The sequence below is a fragment of the Crassostrea angulata genome, chromosome 10 (genome assembly GCF_025612915.1).
Source record: "Crassostrea angulata isolate pt1a10 chromosome 10, ASM2561291v2, whole genome shotgun sequence".
NCBI classification, from domain to species: domain Eukaryota; kingdom Metazoa; phylum Mollusca; class Bivalvia; order Ostreida; family Ostreidae; genus Magallana; species Magallana angulata.
This window is the reverse complement of record NC_069120.1, coordinates 3032235-3055428: the sequence shown is the minus strand read 5'-3', so window position 1 is coordinate 3055428 and position 23194 is coordinate 3032235. Positions and strand designations below refer to the sequence as shown.

Sequence of the window (23194 nt, the reverse complement as noted above, 5' to 3'; positions counted from 1 at the left end):
CACGCATACGCCAGTTTAAATCATCCTACTCTAAATATTTAACATAATTAAAGGTTATAAATCGATGTTATGGTAAATATACATTGTTTTCAATAATTTAGAAAAAAAATTCTGAGATTTGTTGAAATTTTAATTTTGTAGTATCTTATCTATCCCCATATAGGCAGTTTACACGCCTTATTCATCCATCTTCTTTTAAAGAAATAGGTAATGCCTAATTAGCATCAACTCCATAATAAACTCTCAAGAGCCCATTAAACAAACAAGAAACAAACAATGCCAACAAAAACAGATTGTAGATAATTTATCCTTCTAGCATTGCAAAAAATTGCTCTGTAACTTTAAATTCAATAAAATGCAACATCTTCAAATTGTATAAACAAAATTAAACAGTAAACCGTTTTCTAAAACATTAAATTAAATCATCTAAAAACAAATAACAATGTATGTAAAAAAAAAAAAGAAGAAGATTAAAATCATTTCAAGAATATTCAATCAGGAATTTCTCTACACAATTCTCCATGTACACAGGAATAATGACAAAAATTAAGTGAGAGTACGAAAAATTCTGAAAATAAGTTCAATACTCTTAAATTTTTAAAACATAACCATAGTTTACAACCATTGCACAACTTGTGCTTATAAATAATGAATAACTTGTTAATGTTGATCATTACCAGGCATTCAGTTATGTAGAAGTGAAGGAGATTGGTACACACAACCAGATACAAACTGCTTTTACTATTACCTTTTCAATTCATTTGTGAACATACACATGTATTTGGCTTTCATTCGAATCAAGGATTTGTATTTGTGCAGTTTTATTTTTATCACTTTCTGGACTGATGAAACACACACTATTTATTCTACACATTTTTCTGTATTTAATACAATATTGCAAATTTAGCCCCTTGCAGAAAAAAACCCTGATTATACTGTATTCCAAAGTACACAACCATCATTGTTCATGTCATTATCAAACATCAGATCTATAGACAGTTATGCACTGAAACAACTACATAATGTAACAAATTCAATTTAGATTCCTGTGTCATGCAAATAGATGTAGCTTCATATTGTAAGAGGCTATTTTCAGAGGTTCTTTAGGGTCTTATTATTTAAAACATTGTCCGTTCATAATACTAATAAACAGCATAGAAAAGGGTTAAAGGTTAAGGTCTGATATCAACAAGACGAATGATGATCAGCTGATATGGAGACGAGGAATGACAAAGTACACGTAGTAGAAGGTTTCAAAATAAAAGATGGCTGATTGGGCTGAACCTACTCCCCAAAAAAGCTGAAAATTATGAGTTATCATCTTTTGGGCTTTTAATACTACTGGAACTTTGTCATTATTTAATGACTTCGTAAAAATACTATGATTATCACAGAGATGATGAATATCTAGTATGTATTTCAAATGAAGCAATATAATTGCTCCATGTAATGTGGTATGTATCCTGAGTTTCAGCACCGTTCAATGACCTCCTCGCATTCTGTATTGTCGATATGAAGCATTTGTTATAGCTCATTGTGCTCTGAATTTTCTTTTGGCTCAGGGTTTCTACACATTTTGTGGAACTCGCAGTTATCCACTTGATTCTTGTAGAACTCCCTGACTTCCTTATAAGGACACACTTGTTTCCCACATGCTGGAATGTCTACTGTTTTTTCGTTTACATAAAACTTGACAACATACTCTAGGTAGTCATTGTTGTCTTCTCCTGAGTCGCACTGGTACAACGCCATGGCGAAATTAGCTGAGAACGGCAGCACTCTGCTGGCACGGAACTTCCTGTTGAGGTGGAGCTTGAAATTGTCTGCCTTTAGCTGTGGCTCATCTTTAAAAAGTCCGAGAGAAGCATAGAGAGGAGCCAGAGTCTCCGCATGACCAAATCCAAACTCAGCCGCGGCATAGCTGCAGAAAACACAGAAAGATGGCATGTCAACAGTTCAGTGTTTATCACTGTTTTCTTAAAACAAATACCAGGTGTAGAAAATATAAATTAGCCAGTAGATATTTATCCATAAGGAAATACAATATGATAATATGTATACAAACTATTCCCACAAATAAAGAGACACTTACTTTATCTTAAAGAATAAAATCAAAGGGAGGGGTGAGAGAAACTTGCATTGTCATCAACATTAAGTCTTGACTTGCAAACACCAAACAAAACTTCTTCTTTTTTTAAATTTAATAAAAATTGATGAGTCTGAGGATTTAATCATTATCAGACTGTTTTCATAAATAAAAAGAAGAAAACCATACAAAACAACGCATGACTTACTCATCATCAGCATTGTTGGCCTGAATCACTTTATCCAGTGTGGTAAAAATACGACTCAAGAGAGGACAACTCATGGCAGAAGAAATGTCATGCCCGTACATCTTTTTCCAATATTGCTACAGATTAGAAACAAAGGATTATCAGTCTTCTCTTATTGGAAAAATTATAAAAAGTAACTCAAATAATAAACATTAAAAACAAATGGCTAAATTCAGCTTAAGCACCCTGCTAAAATGTTTCTTAATGTACTGTATACATGTAACTGTTTTAATTATAAAAAAAAGAAATATTCAATAGATTGTTTGTTAATGTTTCTTCTCTATTAATATTAATAGAATGAGTTTTAGGGGTGGAGTTTTTGGTAAAAATCTGAAGAAAAAAAATTGCAAAAAATATGAACTGCCATTTACTATCTTCTCTTATTAATTTTATTAAAGTTTGAGAAAGACTTTTTTTACACTGTGCCCTTTTGTCAATTATTGGATTTCAAATAAAATCTTATGATCCTCCTTCCCCCACAAATAGAAAAAAATGTTCCCATACCTATCTTCTCATTTTGAAATTTATGGTTCAGACTACAATTGGAAAATCAAGTAAAATTAAATTTGATAATGGCTCAGTCTTTTATTCTATTGCTCCACTGTTTGGTCAGTCAATAAAACAGACATGGTTTCATTTATATAAGAGAATTGAAAAGATAGATAACTATAAGTTATCAGTCTGAGAGATATACAAGTTCAAAAATTAAATATTTTGTGGAGGGATTTTAGTTGGTTACTGTGACCCTATTAATTAAGACAACTCTGTACTGACCTTCAGGTCGTTCATGTACTGGATGACCTCCAGACTTTCCTGGTCCAGAAACTGACACCACTCTGACCCTGTGTCAGTCAAAGCCTCCTCAAAAGCACACAACTGGTGAATTGTATTCAGATCATCTACAACAATGGACACAATAAATTAAAGAGATAAAAAGGGTGCAAGATCTTCTTAAGTAGTGTTGTTTAAAAACTCAGAACTTGCAGATAAATATCTAACATTGCAACCAATGTTTTTTGTCCACAAGCTCCCTCAATAGAAACAAGTTTTAAAATGAAGTTAATTTACAGTGCAGGTACCTAGTTTATTGTTCATGCATTGAAAAGTTTTCATTTATATATTGAACATATATATCACATTTGTTAACTATTATATAACCTTTTACATAGTTTTCATCATTTCTGTAATCAGGTTTTGTTTATGAAAACAATGTACTACATCATGATATATTTTATTTAAAATTTAAATAGTTAGATAAACTTGTGTCTTTTTAGACTTTTTGTGACTGTTAATTAAAACTTGGCATAGGGGTATCAGTATACATGAAAACTTAATATGGAAATGTGTAACTGTAGTAGCTGGGGCTATATGAACTGTGGATATTGGCCTGGGTAGCTCAGTGGTAGAGCTCCTGACTAGAGTTACAGGGGTCCCAGGTTCAATTCCCGGTCCAGCCATATGTTTTTAATATTCCTCCTTTCCTATTACATAACTAATGTATGGTGTGTATTTACTGAAAGACAGGTTCACTGTCTACCTGGTGTTACAGCAGCTTTCTCGGGTAAATGTAGAACATCTGTCAGCTTCTTGGCAATCACATCTACTTCTGGTCCATATTTAAATTTTGAGTATTCATTGGTTGCTGTTTTATTTTTGTCTACAGATTCAGCAAAATGAACACAATTGTCATGAAATCTCATTTCAATATCGTTTACTGTTGGTTCCATTGTCTTGTCTGCTTCCCCAAAAACAGTTTGTGACAATCCAGTGTAAAATGATAGACTGCTAGCATAGCTTCTTTGTTTACTAGAAGACACAACTCGAATACTATCCATGTCTTCATCAAATAGTAAATTAAATCTGTGAGCAAACCTTTCGCCCAACATTTCTTGTTCTTGTTCGCCTAATTCAGCTATGATTTTGTCACTCTTCTCAGGAAAGGGGTTTTTCCAAGCCTTTAGAAAAGGATATTGTTCGTCCACGCCATTTTCTACCAACTTTTTATGCAGGTTAGTCATTCTTTTGATCCATTTCAGACTAGGAAACCTTGCACCGTGGCGAAAGACGGCGTTTAAATGTATAATTTGGCATGTCTTTTCTCCATACTCAAACCACGTCTCCGAATCAAGAGCTATTGTTTCCTTTTCGTCGTTAACCCAAAAGTACGGAGTCTTTGTAGAATAACTAGGCGTTCTAAACGATGATAATGCGTGAGCTGGGCTCAAACATTCTAAAATCATTAAATAAAAAACAAATATCATCATTATCATCTGAGACAGTTTCAGCCTCAAGAACGCTGACATCTTGGGTCGCTGGTGCGAGTTAGCTCGTACAGATATAAGTCAACTAAAACGAAATTGTTTATAAATACAAAAAATCAACATGTATGAGAGAGTTAAACGTAAAAAATGAAGGGCAACTATAAAGTATTGACTCTTGGTGTAGAATGATAAATCATAGCATTTCACTGAGAAAAAGTTTTGGAACACGTTAATAGGCACCATTTCCGGTTCTCTGTAAACATAAAACAAACCAGAAACCTGAAACCAAGAAAAAAAAGTGCCGCTGGCTCTTAAAACAAGCCAAGACAAAGACATTAAAAGATGAGCGGTGAAATATTTAAGGCCAAGAATGTCCATGTAAGTATCTTTCATTTTTTTAAAGAAATATATTTGTGGAGCTCGTGCTGCAGTTGATTATCTTTTTTATTTTTAGCATGTAACACTAACAGTGTCAGTGTGTTTAATAGGTGAGGACCTAATTCTCCAAAAGGGCTTTACATAGAAGTAGCCTAAAGACTGCTGGGTAAAGCCATTTCAAAAGCTCATTAGAATGTTCTGAAAAACCATTATGCCGTTGCTATGTCATGAAGCAAACCACCGCGCTAACATCAGGTCCAGTGTAATCTCTTGATTTAGCTATTCTCTTGAATAAGCTATACTGGCGTGGGACCAGTTCTCGCCGAGTACCATTTCTGGCCAGTACATTGTGACGTCATTTTATCAACACCTAGAATAATATATGACAAATGATGTCACAATGTACTGGCGAGAAATGGTACTCGGCGAGAACTGGTTGGGCCTAAAAAAAAAAGTTGTGTGTTTCGGGTAACCCGACCTAACCTACAAAAATGGCCCGATCCTACCATTTTTAGACAGTGTTTTAAAAATTTCCCCAGGCCGATTTTGCATGGCGGTACCGCCATGCATTGAAGATCCCCCACCATGCATCACACAGTGCCGCCATGCTTCCCGCTATGCATGTTTATTTCAAAGCAAAATTCTTTTTCCAATTATTACACATCTTAACTGTAATTAGTAGATATAAAGTTGTCGTTTCTCCGCTCAAACTTCAGAAAAACACTTACACCCGCAGTGAGCACAGTTAATTTTGACATCGATCTCAGCAAGGGGGCACACGTGGTTTACGGTTTAAGGACTTAGCTTATGATTAAGATATATTAAAACTGAGTTTATTAATTGGCAGGGCTGGGACGATACTGTACTTAGCCGATTCGGTACATATCACGATACATAATATGCGATACGATACATATCACGATACATTGCAACTAAATGAAAACATGAATAAGGGTTAAAAATTTATTCAATCTGTCGATGTATTACCGCATGTCCAAAGTTATTTTGATATATTTAAAATGAGCGTTGCACAATTTACAAATTACTTTAGTCTCATATACTCTACTTTTTCATAAACAAGTAATCCAAAAGTTGTCCACACTCCAGATTTAGCTTCCTAACAGTTTTGACAACTCTACGAGGTTTTCCGCCATCTTTGTACTTTCATATTTAGGCGCGCGGACTAAAAATAGCCGATATTTGAAGCTCGGATATTTTTGGAAAATAAAAAGATGTTCGCTTAGGTATCGTTGTATTAATGGTAAATGTATCGATCCAAATATCGTCAAAATAAATATCGTGATGCATCGGTGGATCGTCCCATCCCTATTAATTGGTGATTAATGCATAAATAGAGACGTGATTACTTTTTGTTTTAATATAATGTGCTTTTTTCGACATCTCCGCCATTATCAAATGTTGTGGATTTTCCAAGATCTAAAAATAGCACAATGTTCACTCGATGGTGTTAGCTTGGATTCGATATGCTTGAACTCTTTATTTGCCGCAAGGATATTGGAAACTTGAAAAAATGTATATAATAAAGAAAAAAAAAACTACAGTTATTTGCAGAAATGCACTGAAGCGATGTCACATGACTAGAAACATCGTATATTGTATGCCTATGAAAATGATTGACTGTGTACATACATGTAAACGAGGAAGGGGACTGGTGTCAAGATATCACAGAAACTTTCATATGAACCCCCAATTTAAACAAGAAATATTAACTGCCCAGAATAAGTTGAATCAAGTTTGCTGTAATTGTATGGACTTGTTCTGCCTATTTCTTGTTCAACACCCCCCTACAAAAATCTCTTCTATATAATATGTAGAAGAAGGAGTGGGACAGAAGCTGATGTTGAACTGCCATGTGAATCTATATTTCTTGTGTTTTGTGAAAACTTGTGAGGACCAACCTCTTAAAAAACTGGTTTTGAAAAAAAATGTTATTAGTTTTGCCAGAAAAAAACAGAAAAATTGTATATTAAATATACACAGATATTAGAATATAATTATGAATTGAAATGATACTTGTTGATGTAGATTTCATGAAAATGCATCAGTTATAGTACATATCATGTAGTACGTTTCATCAAAAGGTTATATTATTACACACAGTGATTTCGCTGGCTTAGGCGCTTTAATGCCGCACTGCGCACTTACTCTGACAAACTTTCCCCCATGCTTCAAAAATTTTCTGGGAAAACACTGTAATAGATGTCTGATTTTATTCGATTGTGAATTTTATCTTATTTCCAATAAAAAATACGTTTTTAAATATGAACCAAACAAATATTCTTAGGATTCATACTAAAAAAATATGATAAAATATAAAAAAATCCCTACCTACCTAACCTAATTTTTTCATCAGTGTTACCCTAAACACACAATTTTTTTTTTTAGGCCTTGCACACCATTACTGGCATACAACCAGTTCTCTTTGAGTACCATTTTTCGCCTGTGCAGCGTTACGTCATTTTTTGTATAAAATTTTATGTGTTGATAAAATGATTTCACAATGCACTGGCGAGAAATGGTACTCAGCAAGATCTGGTCGCCACAAGTATAGGTTAATTAAGCTACATGTATACTGGCGTGCTACCAGTTCTTGCCGAGTACCATTTCTCGCCAGTACATTGTGACGTCATTTTTCGTCTATAATTTTATGTGTTGATATGATGACGTCACAATGTACTGGCGAGAAATGGTACTCGGCGAGAACTGGCCGCACACCAGTATAGTCAGAATAGCTAGCTGAAGGTCTGTAGCTCCCAGTCTGAAAAACTGAAATGGACGACTAGGGAGCTACAGTTTTCTATGACACATGTTAAAAAGTTGCAATTTATGACACACGGAAAATTGTGCTAGTTTTGGACTGATTAATCTTATTTCTGAACACATTCTGTACAAATATTTGATTCCAAAAAATTCCTCAGACATTTTACTACAGGTACCTGTATCTTCACTTTATTTTCCTCTGATATTCTTTTAAACACCATCCCCGTAAAGTGAAGTGGTGCAGTTTGTTTACCTGTGAAATGGTGAAGCTTGATCTGAACACGACTTTAACATATTTCATTTCAATTTAGAGGTTGGGTAGCATGTTTAATTAAAAGAATAAGTCTCTGGAAAGTAAAGTGAATATATCAGTGGTAAATTGCCTGAAGAATTTAATAGTACTCATTATTTCCACAGAATTTGTGTGTAAATAAGGTAAACCAGTCCAAGACTAGTGCAATTTTTGTGCGCCTGAAATTTCAACATTTTAACTGGCATGGAACTGTACTCCCGGGTCATCCATCCAAATTTTTTCAGACCAAGAAAGCTACAGACCTGCAGCTACATAATAGCTTGATAAAGCTAGTATTTTTATGCAGTTTTTCACAAAAATGTTAATTATAAAAAATAAAAACACAAAAAATCTCAATTTTAGTACTACTCATGCTTGCACCATGGACCATTCATTATTTTTAGGTTTACAAACCACAAAATGATAAAGTTCCGTAGGAGGAGGAAATAAGAAAAAATCATTATTGACAACCAATTTTTTTTTACTTTTAGGTCTACGAACCACAAAATTGTAATGTTCTGTAGGAGGTAAAATAAAAATTTTATGACATTACCTTTTTTTAATAATATGTATAATAAATTACAACTTCATGACAGTGGTGTGTAACTGCATCAAGTGTAGCATGGGAAAAGTATGTCATCTGTGTAACATATCACTGAAATAGTACAAAAGAATATTGGACAAACAGATTTGACATAACATGTAGCAATGTTCATTTGTGAATTTATAGGGAACAAGTCATTTAACATTATAAGAATCTTTAGTTACAGTTGTATCATATTAAATTTTTAGCTTGGTACAAATAGTTCGTCAATTTATTTTTTAAGAGTACCGGTAATTTTTGTTACCAATTAAACAAAATTTTATATAAAATGGTTTAAGTAAGGAATGCTATATATAAATGAATACTGTCAAAGTTGTTAAGCATGGACTTTAATCATTAGACAACGTTGCTCTAGAAAATGTTAACTTTCTTTTATTAAACAAATGATGCTTCTGGATGCTTGAGTGACCGTTTCTTTTCCACTTGCAACACATGCGTTACATATCGGTCTGACAAGATAGTTTGTTCTTTTTAGGTTGTTAATCAAGTTTGTTCTTTTTTAAGTTGTTGATCTTGGCATTTTCCGCCACTGTGAGCAAATTTCAGACTAAACCAGGCCACAATAAACACAAACCTGAGTTGCGACATATTTGACAGGAAGTTGTTACTTTACAATATCAATTCCAATTTTAAATCTCGATCCCAAGCCAAAAAATCTCGATTCTGTCAAAATTTGCTGTTAGGGAAAATAAAGAGATCTTTTTTATGATTTTTTTTTTTTAAATCTCGAAAACAGAGCGCGGGTTTGTAAACCTAAAAATAAAAAAAATGCTGGCTTAAAGGTTGAGTTTATATACATGCTGAAGAAATTACACGTTGAAGAAAACTGTATGACAATATAGCCAAATCAAGCTATTTTGAAAAGCTTGATAAAGATATATTATTATATATCCTATTCAAGTTATAAAGCTAATTAATTAAGAGATTGTACTTGACCTGAACATGACTGCACAGCACAAGAAAGCACCATTGTGCTGTTTCTCAACATGCCTTTCACTAATGAAACTCTACACAACTTGCCATTGCTGTCTTTAATATGGCGCCTTTAAACTAACATAATTTTACTTCCTTTGCAAACACTGTCATGCTACATATATCCAAGTACCCAAACTCCATCACCATATTAAGCAGAAAACATTCCTGCTTTTCCTGTGAATTAGTTTTTGAGGTTTTTATAAATTTGCAATCCTTTAATATATCCTTAAACTTTCGAATATTATATATAAAATATTAACAAAAAGATTTTATTGAACATGTTTATCACATGTGCTCGTCATGTCAATGAACCTAACATGCTCTAAGATGTGCCAAGGAATAGAATAAAACCAACAATTTAGTTTTAAGCATATTTCTATTTAGGCCAAGTATTAATATTAAGTAAAAATGGTTAATACACTTTAAATGGTACACTGTACTTCATTTTATTGATATGAAATGATTGCCATAATGAAATTTTAGCTCTTGTAAAGGGGCACAGTCAAGATTTTGGCCTAATTTTGTTTTCTATTTTGAATTTTCACAATTCTTTAAAATTAGTAAATGCAATCCACTGTCATTCATAGAGTTAAAAGCAAAATACAGAGCTCACAATTCTTTCAATTGTTGTGTAAATAAAGCTTGTGCCATGTTTTTGTTGACATTGGTTCAATATACATGTACTAGTTAATAAAGACCTTTTTCAAATTGATTTTTCTATCTGCTATTTACTTTTGAACATTAATAAACAGTTCCTAGCATTTGTCACATCTGTCTTAGGTCTGAACCTGGAATTTTATTTTCAACATTGAAAATAATTCCGGCCTCTTAAATTCTTGGAACTGAATAATTTTAGTATTACAGGTTCTCCAATCCTCAGCCTCAAAGTATTTTTTTCATCCTATTAAAAGATGTTATATATCCTTGAAACAATAAATGAAATAAAATAAAAAGAATTTCTTTTATGGGATCCATGCATTTTACGAAGTTACTGCAATTTTGGTCACGATGAATACCGTTATAATGGAATAAATAACGTATACAAGTTGCGATCAAATTAGAAAAAAAAAGGTTGTACCGGTGCAACGGTGGCTCAAACCCCTTAACCTCTAGGTAAGTAGGTCTCCGCGGAGCCACTTAGCCAAGCAGTTCGTTGAATGGCTTAGCATAATATTAATACTTCAATACTAATTAAATTCGTCAATATTAACGAGGCCGAGTACAGAACGAGTACGCACGCTTTCGCGCAGCGTTTCATTTGTATTGTGACGTCATCTTTTTGCTTGTTTGACGCCATGGCGTGATAGTTTTATCTGCAGATATTCAGCGAAATTTGTTGAAAATGGCTCGTTTAATGCGTAAAATTAATGTTATATTGTGGAATAAACATAACTGTTTCGAAGTATAAGCTATATTTGGGCTCGGGTCGAAAAAGTGAAGAGGGTTCAGCAGGCCAAACCCTCTGTCACGTTTTCTTAACCCGCCTAAATATAGCTTAATTCATATATTTCAAGACAGTAACTATGTATTTTATATTAATGACCCTTAATATGTGATGTTATATATTTTTTTATTACTTAAATATGTCTGAAGGCTTTAATAATACTATAAAGATCACCTTTTCCGCCTTTGTCAAATAAAAAATAGCCATTATCTGACAAATCTGGGAAATTAGGCATACAATAATCAACTTTGATAAGACCCCTGGAACAAACCAGGAGGTAAAAGGGTTTTTTTATTTGACCATTTGATGCCTTTTAGCAATAACTCTAATATGTAGAACAGAAAAAGAAATCCCTAGGGCAGAAGTTTAAAAAAATGTACAAAATTGATACATTTCAAGCGAAATCCCATAGGGTCCTATGTTAAAGATTAACAAACTTTGAGATGACCCCCTAAACAAACGGTGTGGTAAATGTCTTATTTTTTAATCTTAAAACAATAATTATATCAGTAGAAATTCAGGTAAAAAATTTCATTAAAAAATCTAGGGCAGAACTAATTAGACCCGGCCTCGTTAAGTATTAGGCAGATTTATAGTATGCCTTGGATAAAAAAATTCAGGATAAAAAAGAGTTATCAAACATTGCTAAGGATTGGAGATAGTTAATATATGAACAACATTTTTATATCAATGAATATACATAATATAACTTGTCATAATCTCCTCAAGGAAATAAATTATGAAGAAATAATGAAAAACAATAATTTTGGTCTCTAAATAAATGCTTTTATATAAAGTAAGTACACCTTGAGGTATAACAGAAGCTGCCCGAACTCCCCATGTGTATGCATGGTCATTATTGTAATAGGTTGTATGGCCACACAGGTAAACTGTGGAGAAACGGCCAATAGATTGTATGGCCATGCATGTAAACTGTGGAGAAATGGCAGAGACGGGGGAGACATCTGTCGCAACATTGACAAAACATTTATAATCGTCTAAGTTTCTGTCAACAAATGGAGTGAATAAATTACAAATATAAGCCCCTTACTTATCCTGTCACGGGGAGGCTTGAACAGTTTCGCCACGTCCTCCGTAATGTCAGCCTACAACCTCCAGTTTGCTTTCAACTCGGTAAATATTGATTAGTCTGATTGATTTCTAAATAGAAAAAAAAAATTATATACAAGAACCTTTTTTCTTGTGTTGTCTTTGTTTTATCTGCTATTTAGAGCATGGAATTTATGTATGTATTCATTAATAGAATTTACTTTAATGCTAATTAAGTCATCAATCTGATGAATAGCTTAAACCAGTACAATAACTTGAAAATTTATGAAATATGAACATAAAAAAAAGATTGCCTTTGATGGAGATATATTAGAAAAACGATTAGAATTATAAAGACAAATCTTAAAAGTTTTCAGTAAACTTTTTTTTCAATTATCTCATACTTGTACATGTGACATTATGTAGAGTCATGTTTAGAATTTTTCATCAGTTACTGAGAATATTTGAGTAACTGTACAACATACTCCAGACAATTTGATTTCCCCCTGTATTTGTTTACACATGTAGTATTGTACACTAATATCCCAGGTCTCCTCTCTTGAAGTTATTCTTGAGGGCTATATGAGCACTCATGTTATTAACCAAGGATTCCAACGCTCTCCTGAAATCTCTATGATGATATGTAGTAACCGACTTAGCTGCAATAATGTAGCCCTCTCCAATTTTTTATATCTGATTTTTACTGGATGTTTACTCCCCCCCCCCCCCAAAAAAAAAAAAATCGGGAGGGGGCTACATTATTGCAGCTATAACCAACAGATCTCTAGATTAGATTTTGTTATTGAAGTCCTGATATGAGAGTTCTCTTTCTTGAGAGTCTGAATTATTACCTCGAGATCTTAAGTTATGTTCTCAAGATCCCTGGCTTTTATTTTATAACGTACTTTCAAGATTTTCAAATTCTTTACCTCAACCAGGAACTTTGTTTCCTAGTGCCTAGAGATCTTTGATTTTTCTAATGTTTACTTGAGTTTATATGGAACTTCTTTCTGTTAGACAGTCTGTTAATATTGCCCCCCCCCCCCCCCCCCCCCCCAAAAAAAAAAAAATCTATTTTCTTTTTTCTTTTTCAGTCCAGTAATTTCATATTAAAGCAGTTAAAAGTTTCTTTCTTTGAATGAATTTGCCAATAATGCATGTAAGGCTTGGTTTATTAAGCGTGTTGATCAAAGCTTGGTTCTTTGCTCCGTGTATTGATCTCCTATGAAGTAAAGGACTGCACACAGAGGAACCCATCTGTGACACATAGCAAGACTCCTATAAGTAACTCTAGGTCCCTCTAACACTGGATGATTTTTTTGTTGGATTAAGAGGAACAGAAGTTGGTTTCTATGGCTTTTAACTTATCTTACGTAAGTACAAGAGTACAGAAGCTGGAGCATGCAATCCGGTGTTGAAACAGCTATTACTTCTAGATAAATGGCATGTTTATGAAGAGTAAACATTTGCCTGAGGTAAAATAAAAAACACATGTGATTTCAGAGGTGAATGTCAAAAAGATGTTGTATGTATTTGTCTTTGTTGACAGTAAGCCATGTTCTCTACTGTCAGATGTAAGTGTACTCTCACATTTATCTCCAAATTGGCACAGTTTTTATCACTGTGGCCTTATTTGATGCATAAACTTAAATTTAAAGATAACACAGTAAATGTATCAGGAATTAGGGTTATCATCCAGATTAGGCATCAGAAAGCAGTTCATCCATGTATGAATGTGCTTGCTCTTTGAGTTCTTCTATATGCAACAATTAAGTGTGGTCAAAGTACATTTTCTTGCTTATTGTTCAGTTTGTGTTTTCTTCAAGTACCTGCACTACATAACTTGTACATTTATTTAATGATGACAATCATTGACTTACTTAATACTTGTGAGGTTTACTCTTCATTGACTTTTTACAGTTGATGACCTAGCTACCAACAAAATTCAATGAAATCTAAAAAATCTGAATGGCAGCAGATTTCTAAATAGAGCTGAAACTTCTAAGAAGTATTATAAAATGTCAGTATATCTTGGCTCGATTTTCCGTCAACGTAATATTCTGATCAATAACGCATTATTTCATATGAATGATCTTAAAGAGATGTTGATATGACAAGTCAAATGCTCTCATTGTGGTTCGTACAGGATGTAACGGATGCAGTCATTTCAGAGAAAAACTTGATTTGCCAATTCACAAGGATTAAGTTCTCTAGGTTCCATGCCAACAACCCTTGCATGTAAATAAGTCACCTACAAATCTTTTATTTATATATAAAGACGTGGGACATTGTTGATCTGGCTTGAGTTTTACAGAAGAACTTACAACTTATGACTGAAAGTAATAAATGTTTATTAATCACAAACTTATCAATATCAAAATTTCATGGCTGTAAAAAAAAAATGCTCGTATTACATGTCCTGAAATTATTCATAAAAAGAGAAAAGGTTACTTAACATATTCTTTATAGCATGTCGCATAGTTGGAAGACTGGTATTTAGTCATGGCATACAGTTAATATTAAAGTTAGAACCAAATCCATTGAAAAAAAAACATGCATTGATATTATTGCTAAAATAAATGCTATGTAATTGTCTTGAGAAATGAAGTCAAGATTTTCATTATCGATAAGTGTACATTAATTTTCTTCCCCATGCCTGTAGCTCAACATCAATTCTTTCATACTGTGCAGTTCTGCTAAGATGGTTCAATTTTTTGAAAACTCAAAAATTTATTAAATTTATTCCAAAGTTAATGCTGTTAAAAGCATTAAATGATTTGTTTTTCACTTCATTGGTTTAAAATTTATGTCTGTCATCAGGAAAGCAGACAAATTGTCCTAACTCGTGTACAAGCTTTATACAATTTTACAGCTCGTCTGGTAGCAGCTACTGATGTGACTATCTGTATGCAGCAAGTTTGGATGATTTTTAATAGAAAAGAAAAATACACACCATTGAAATAGATGAAAAGGAAAACCAAGATAATTTCATACACAAATTATTATTTTTCACTCGAAAAAAATCAAAGGAACGAAAACTGATTTCTTGCGGAGATTTATAATGGGGAATGTTGACATCTTTTCTCCATTCGGAAGTTACACAGAATACCTCGCACAGTTTTTCAACGTTATCATACGGATCTGTTGCAATACAAAGTCTCCTTAGACATCACATTTTTTAGCTGTGTATTGAAGCCTGATAAGGTAGAGGGAGCATTTCAAATGAAAAATGTTGGAATTTTTCACTTTTGAATGAACATCATTTGAACCCTGAGGTATTTATAGATATTGAGTAATTAAGCAAAATGTGAATCAAGGATATCTTGGGACAGGGTATAGCACATACTCTCCTGTCATTCTGAATGCTTGTTCGCTAGATCTTCATCATGGGTTTTTCTTATCATCCCTGCTTGTTCAGTGTTCATATATTAGGACTTTCCCTTGTTCAGTGTTCATATATTAGGACTTTCCTGTCATCTCTCATACTTGTTTAGTGTTAATATTCTAGGACTTTCCCTTGTTCAGTGTTCATATACTAGGACTTTCCCTTGTTCAGTGTTCAAATACTAGGACGTTCCCTTGTTCAGTGTTCATAAACTAGGAGTTTCCATTGTTTAGTGTTCTTATATTAGGGCTTTCCAGTCACCTCCCATACTTGTTTTGTGTTCATACATTAGGACTTTCCTGTCACCTCTCATACTTGTTTATGGTTCATACATTAGGACTTTCCAGTCACCTCCCATACTTGTTTTGTGTTCATACATTAGGACTTTCCTGTCACCTCTCATACTTGTTTAGTGTTCATTATTGGATACTCCTTACCCCCCATCCCTGCTTGTTTAGGAGGTCCAGCACAATCTCTTCATTTAGCTATACATGTATAGCTTTAAAAAGCTATATAGCTTTATTAAGCTATTCAGAGTAGCTTATATATGTATAAAAAAATCACGCTTTGGTGCAGTGATAGTTTTCAACTTTTAACTGTTCTGTATAAATATGGAATTACTTACTTTTTTAATGGTCAGTGGTGTAAATATAAGTAGTTAGTTAATTGTGATTTTTTGTCAGTTTCTTATAATAAACATTTCCATGAAAAAAGACAGACATATTTAGTGTTTATATATGAGACCTTCCATCTCACCTGATACTTGTTCAGTGTTCATATATTAGGACTCTTCCATCTCATATAATACTTGTTCAGTGTTCATATATCAGGACTCTTCCATCTCACCTGATACTTGAACTTGAATTTTCCTGTCACCTCTCATACTTGTTCAGTGTTCATTATTGGATACTCCTTACCCCTCATCCCTCCTTGTTTAGTTTCATATGCTTGAACTCTCATTTCAGATATGTATACCAGTCACTTGGCTTGGTCAGTGGTAATTACAATGTCATTTTGTGATATCAATGTCCTAGCTTTTACTCTAGACATGAAAAAAAATGTGAAAATGTACAAAAAAAAAATGCTGCATATGGCGGGATGTTTAATTTAGATTAAACTTAAGTTAAAAGGAATTTTTGATTGTAAGGTTGCATGCTTATCATTGAAGCATAATGGAGAAGGTTCAATTGCATTTAGTCAGCAATACTTCCCCACACCATGCAGTCATCAATAAAGTGCATTATGAACTCTCAATACAATGATTGTTGTAGTGTATTCAGTGTGTAGTACAAAATCACAGTGATAAATCCACTTGTTAGAGATCCAGCCACTTAATTCCATGCTTTGGTGTGACCGACTTGAATCTTGACTTGTCACATCAACTATTGTTTGCACTCAGTGGTGATGTATAGATACAATAACAGCACTGTAACTCCGGGTAGCAGTCCTGTGACACAGCTGGCTTTGTGTATTAAGTACAGTAACAATGTCCCAGATCTGTCGGTCAGAGATGAACTTGTTTGTTTGTGGGTAGAAACTAGTACATGTGAAAGATTCATAAATGTTCCACTTCAGTGTTCCAGATTTTGTTCTCGATTTTGTTCTGATATCAGATAAAAATCCTTTGGTGAATCACTGCATGTGCATAAAATAGCACACTTGCAGTCACACTGCATGTGCATAGAATTATTTAGCACACATGCAGTCACAATGTCTGAATTATTTAGAAAATAAGTTTGAAATTACCCATGTACTTGAAATGTCATTTATCATAAGGTCTAATTATGTTTAATAGTCTAAAATGCAAAAAATATAGCAAGATTAATGGTTTAGATATTAATTAGCAGAGAGAAAGAGGAAAGTTTATGCATAAATTTACCCCTTTCGTTGTTAAATGGACAATTGGAAGCATCGAATTTTGTTTCATGTCTTAGAGTATAACATAAAACTTCAAGCTAATCCTTTTCATTGCTTTTATCTCATACCTGACCATTCATGATGACTAGCAGTGTCAAGCAGTGTGGAAGCACAGGTGTACATTTACATGTATGTGCTTTCTTAAGTTTTCTCTCATTATTTAGAATTTCAGATGGTGGTGCTTTAATTATCAAATGTTTGCCTTATGTAGTAGATATCATCCTTTGAATTAAAAATAGATTTTTGATATAATACTGCAATGGTAGTACAATCTGTGAATTTCACACAATTAACTTAGAATGATGTTTATATCTTTTGCACTCTTAAAAGCCTAAAAATGGGAACTTAACACATTCTGCCAGTAGAGTTGGGATTAAAACATGCAATACAAGGAACCTCTAGAGATAATGTCCCCCTCATCCAAGCATTCCCCCGGATGTGATGGATGAGGGGCATTCTTGGAAGACAGCCTGAGGCTGAGGAGTATCAAGTAGCATTATTTCCTGGCTATTATGCTCGGGATCGCCCTTCAAAAAAAGCTAAAAACCTACCTGGAAGTGACGTCACATACCGTATAAATAGTGCTTCCATTGTGATAAACACTCATAATTTTAAAGCAGATTTATTGTCAAATATGTATTTTTATTTGAGGTGGGATAAACAATTCTCAATACCCATACAGGGAGGGAACCTTGATACTCCTCAGCCTCAGGCTGTCTTCCAAGAATGCCCCTCATCCATCACATCCGGGGGAATGCTTGGATGAGGGGGACATTCTTTTCATCCAGCCTTCGGCATATCGGAGTATCAAGTAGCATCTTCAAAGTATTTGACAATAAATAAAAATCCTTCCAAGTAGAGAAGATTCTCAATCAATGATTTAAATAAACATAGACCATTTTAATAAATCAACTTCGGTTTCATCATGTGGAAACACAAAATTGCTTTATCATCTTAGCCACAAAACACATCAAATGTACCCATTATTTTCCCCACCAATTTCTATAATAATTGTCCATATTGTGGCTGCATGATTAATGTTTTCTCAGAAAATAATGTTTTAAAACCATTCTGCCTCATTTCTCTGTGATATACTGTAATAAAATACATTGTTTGTAAAATCCAAACTATCTAATTTTCTGTCTGTAAGATGTTAATAGAAAGAAGAATGAATTGCATTCATTGAAATGTCAGATTTTACTGTCTGATATATAGGGTACATTATAATACACATATAATACAGCTATAATGTACCAGGTAATTAAATGTATGATCTTCTAGCTTCCAGTGTAATGTAGAAAACAAATTTTTTCTTCCTCGAATATAAAGTACCGGTATTATATTCATGCATGATTAAGTTTTGCAACATAACTAAGGTACAATGACCCTCTGATCAGAAAAATATTTACTCTTCATTAATCAATCATTCTTTTATAAACTAAAATCATATTTATATATACCGGGTACATGTATGTCCTATTTTGTCTAGCTTATATAGCTATATATTAGAATCAGTTAAGTTTTCTTTGAAACGTAGATATTATCAGTAAAAGCAATAGTATTCACTTGTGTACAGAAGGATGTCAGGTATAATCTTGTCTGATGTCTTTGAACATCAACGTCCCTTCCTTTGAAAATTCTTAAATCAATATCTATGACTTTCCTGGTATGTGGTATCTATACAAAATTCAAAATGCTATTCTTTCATAACACATCCATTTTGATATATTAATACACTGTACAACCAAACTCTGCATGAATTAATTAGTTTTAAGAAAACTAATTTCAAAACTTGCAATCTTTTCTAAATTTGATAATTATATCTTCAATATGAAATAGGTTAATATAAATGACCTATGTTAAGATTTTAACCTCTAGCTAGGTACTGTTTTATCTTAAAGAATATGGAATTAATATTTCATTTTCCATAAATCTAATATATGTATCATTATAAACAATCTATTATTTACATATACATGTATATTCATGGAATATATATATAACTTTTCCCTATAAAATGGGAACATTGTATGACATTAATTTTTTGTGTATTAACAATTTATAACAAGATATGAAATCTAATAAGTTCTTTGTAATGTCATTTTTTGGTCGTCAATATATCTATATTCATGTGATCACAATAAGACCAACAATTGGGAACTGTAAACAGGACTATTTTTGCCCCATGTTATTTTCTTAGATTGTAAACATTTTTGTCCCAATTAAAACTTGCCCAGACAAAGCTTTGTTTATAGAGAGACAATGTAGGGCATTGTAATTCGCCTAGTCTTCATTAATACACCCACTGGCAAAGAGACAAAAAATAAAACAGGAACAAATGTGTTCCCTGTAATCGTTCTTGGAATTTATGAATGATCAGATATGTTATATCTATGGTAACATTATTTACATATATGCCAGCAGCTAAATATGAGTAAACATTTCTTCAATAGTAAATATTGTACTATAATATCTTTGTCCTTTGATCGAGTGATATGATTAAACACAATCACTATCTTGAAATAACTTATTATAATCAAATTTCATATTAAATGAAGTAAGCGAAAGTATAAATCCTGTTAATTCATATATTCAATCAATATGACACAATTAGAAAATACAGAAAAAGAACTTTCTCAATCTTTTGATAAAGAAATTCAATCATCTTTAATATTTAAAAGTTTTCCCCATCATTTTAATTTCCTGTTGCAGCTACTACATAGCCTTGTGTTCACACAATGTCTTAACACATATATCTGTAAAGTTAATATTTTCTAATCTATTCTGATTCAAATTCTGAATAATATGTACCAGAAACGTTCTAAAATCTGTTTTAAATTTGTAGTATCATATATACTAAACACCATTAGCAAGTAAATACATGCAACATTTGTCTTTTCATGAAGACTTCAGCTCTGATGATAAGTTCTGAAGAGATCGATAATCAATAATTATTCACATATACTGGAAACCATTCCAATGCATCAACTAATACATATATGGTAAGTATATAATAAATGTATGAAAATCAGTTTGTTCTTTGCTTTTTCTCAATATGAACATTGTAAACATGGTGCTAGCTAGTGTATCGTAATTCCAAATTAGAGTTACTCATGTAACCCATCTTGTATAAAGAGAATCTCAAAAAATCTTTCAGTGTCTCTAAATATATAATCAAACATAATCTCATGTTTCATATCGTATATTCAATACTCTATTCAATAACTTATAATAAAATTATTGTATATTGCCAATTTACCATTCAATTATATCTCTTCCATTGCAGTATTCTATTACAAATGTATTTTTACATTTATAATCCTTATCACTGGATTTTTCCTTAAAGAGGAAGGTTGTAAAACAACTGATCTCCATTGACAATTTGTCTTGGTATAAAATTGCTTGACATATGGTAAAAGTTTAATTCACCAAATTCTTAAGAGAGAAATAAAAGATGGTCACAAATAGTCTCTTTCTTTAATATATACTGTACTCTTTCATTTCAATCTAATTGAGCATGTACCATACTTTGGTAATAAGTTTTAATGTTTATTTTTATAACAAATAGGGTTATAGTGAACATTGTATTATTTCTGGATTTTCATTCTGACCACATTGATCCTCTTTCACTCTGAACCTTTTCTTTTGGTATTATATCTCAGGATTTCAGCAATGTATCAAACAACTTCATTTCTTTATATCATACAGTGTCATAACAATACTTATCAAGCCTTAGTTTCCATGAAGTATTCATTTAAATTTGCTTCATTTAAATAAATTCATGTATGGTGTCTGAAATCAATTCATCTAAGTCAATAAATGTTTGGTTCTTTGTTCCTCATATCATCCTCATTAATCATATAATGATGTGCAGGTTTATGACTTTTGTAATAATTATGGATGCAAAAAACAATTAAATAGTAAAACCATATTAATTATTAGACTGCAATGTACATTAATTACCGGTACATGTACTTATTTTTAAAGTACTTTTCAAGTCAAGTATCCTAATGTTTGTTTGAGTTCTCTCTATTACTAACTTAGACATATATATGGCTTTCATTCAAATATTTTAATCAATACTGGTACTCCTGTTTTCAACATTTACTGTCACTTCAGTCAAACTTTATAACTCTTCACTCAAACTTTATATCTGAATAAAACTGCACAAACAATTGATACAATTCAAAACACTGCATGGATTGTCTTTTGCATCCATTACAAACAGTGATCAATTTAATTCTCTAATATTTTATGAATCAGTTCGTCTTTCAAAAAATTCATGATTCTCCAAGATTTTAAGCTTCTTTCTTCCAAACTTCACAACATGCACAACTTCGACTGTACAATGTAATATAAATAATTGTAATGTAGACAATCATCTTTTCTGTGACAATAACTTGAAAACACCATATATTATGTGTAATAGAAAACATACGTATACGTAAGCTTCTCATCCCAGAATTAAAACATTTCACAGCCAATGTATTGCTCTGAGAAGCAAAATAAATTCCTGTTCATTAGTGAAATTTCTTGTTTGGTCTTCAATGACACCAAATAATATTACTGATATCATCAGCTGTACTTATTTCAACCATGTGCAAACTGATGCCTTAAATACTTCTTTTTTATCATGATCAATAAACCAACATTAATTTCATGTAATGCATCAGCCTGTTCCGATGTTCTAAATTGACATCTTCTTTCACCTACATGATTTAGTACAGTTGTATTATTAACCTGACTGTTATTTTGTTCAAACTTCAGACCTTTCGTCATTTTACTATGAGCATTTCATTTTATAAATTGTGGGTTGTAAACCAATTATCTCCAGTATCAGTCAGCAGTTAAGAGAAATTCCATCTCTTGTCTCATTTATATCCCTGATATTGAGATCAATAAAACCATAAGAAAAATCTGAACACAGCGTGTTCTAATTGTACTGTACTATTTAATATATACACAGCGTGTATATTATTCAACTTGCGGTGTAAAATCTTTTATATAGTCCAAGTTCTGAACACAAGTGTTTTAAAAACTTACTATCAACCAATACACAACGTGTACTGTAAAACTTGCGGTAAAATATATTCATGACAAAATTCTGAACACAGCGTGTTCTTATCGTGCATTCAACAAATACACAACGTGTATTGTACAACTTGAGTTGTAAAACCACATGAACCATGTGTAAAACGAAATGCACGGATTATCAATCCTTTCAAACCAAGACTTCGTCATTGGTAGATTTAATTCGTTTTCAAAGGCTTTACAAACCTTGCAACTAAGACCACGTCTTAGAAAATTTATTAACACCGCAATAACCATATAACCGACAAGGGCTCATGTCCCGATGTCGCCAGAAAAAATATGAGTGTTTATCACAATGGAAGCACTATTTATACGGTATGTGACGTCACTTCCAGGTAGGTTTTTAGCTTTTTTTGAAGGGCGATCCCGAGCATAATAGCCAGGAAATAATGCTACTTGATACTCCGATATGCCGAAGGCTGGATGAAAAGAATGTGACAATATGTGATGGTATATGGGTTTTCACCAACTTTGATGATATTATCAATGTTTGATATTGTCAGCATTTTGGCAATTAGGGTTTTACAGAGTTTTTGGCAAAGAATGGAGGACAAGACATCATTTGAAAAAATTGTACACACTCCACTTCTAAATCCATTCAAACTTGATAGACAAGGATTTCATTCACCAACACCAACAAATATCAGATTAAAGAAAAAGTTTAAGCAATAAATAATACAATA

The 23194-nt window shown here is 32.7% G+C and overlaps 2 protein-coding genes across 4 annotated transcripts in view; one reads left to right on the top strand and one right to left on the bottom strand.

Moving 5' to 3' along the window:
* Window positions 1-289: 289 nt before the first annotated feature.
* Window positions 290-4672, bottom strand: LOC128165548 (multiple inositol polyphosphate phosphatase 1-like). Its single transcript, XM_052830195.1, has 4 exons — window positions 3871-4672; window positions 3108-3232; window positions 2295-2410; window positions 290-1921 (listed from the first exon to the last, which is right to left on the bottom strand). Exons 1-4 carry the CDS (start codon window positions 4634-4636, stop codon window positions 1525-1527), a joined length of 1404 nt encoding a protein of 467 aa, XP_052686155.1. The 5' UTR covers window positions 4637-4672; the 3' UTR covers window positions 290-1524.
* A 154-nt stretch (window positions 4673-4826) lies between these two features.
* Window positions 4827-23194, top strand: part of LOC128165547 (bifunctional 3'-phosphoadenosine 5'-phosphosulfate synthase-like) — a 29054-nt gene continuing 10686 nt past the window's right edge. Inside the window, exon 1 of one of the 3 annotated variants that reach the window (XM_052830189.1) lies at window positions 4827-4972. In XM_052830189.1, coding sequence (XP_052686149.1) covers window positions 4937-4972 — 36 coding nt within the window. In that variant the 5' untranslated portion in view covers window positions 4827-4936. Of the gene's footprint in view, window positions 4973-12099; window positions 12203-13352; window positions 13492-23194 lie in introns of those variants that run through there. The other 2 variants (XM_052830190.1, XM_052830194.1) reach the window with 2 other exon arrangements.

Bases quoted from the DNA above. Each gene is read 5' to 3' on its own strand.
- LOC128165548 (XM_052830195.1), bottom strand. From the start codon at position 4,636: ATGTCAGCGTTCTTGAGGCTGAAACTGTCTCAGATGATAATGATGATA. The intron at 3,233-3,870 runs GTAGACAGTGAA...CCATTGTTGTAG, and splicing joins GAAAGCTGCTGTAACACCAG to ATGATCTGAATACAATTCAC. The intron at 2,411-3,107 runs GTCAGTACAGAG...TCTAATCTGTAG, and splicing joins AGTACATGAACGACCTGAAG to CAATATTGGAAAAAGATGTA.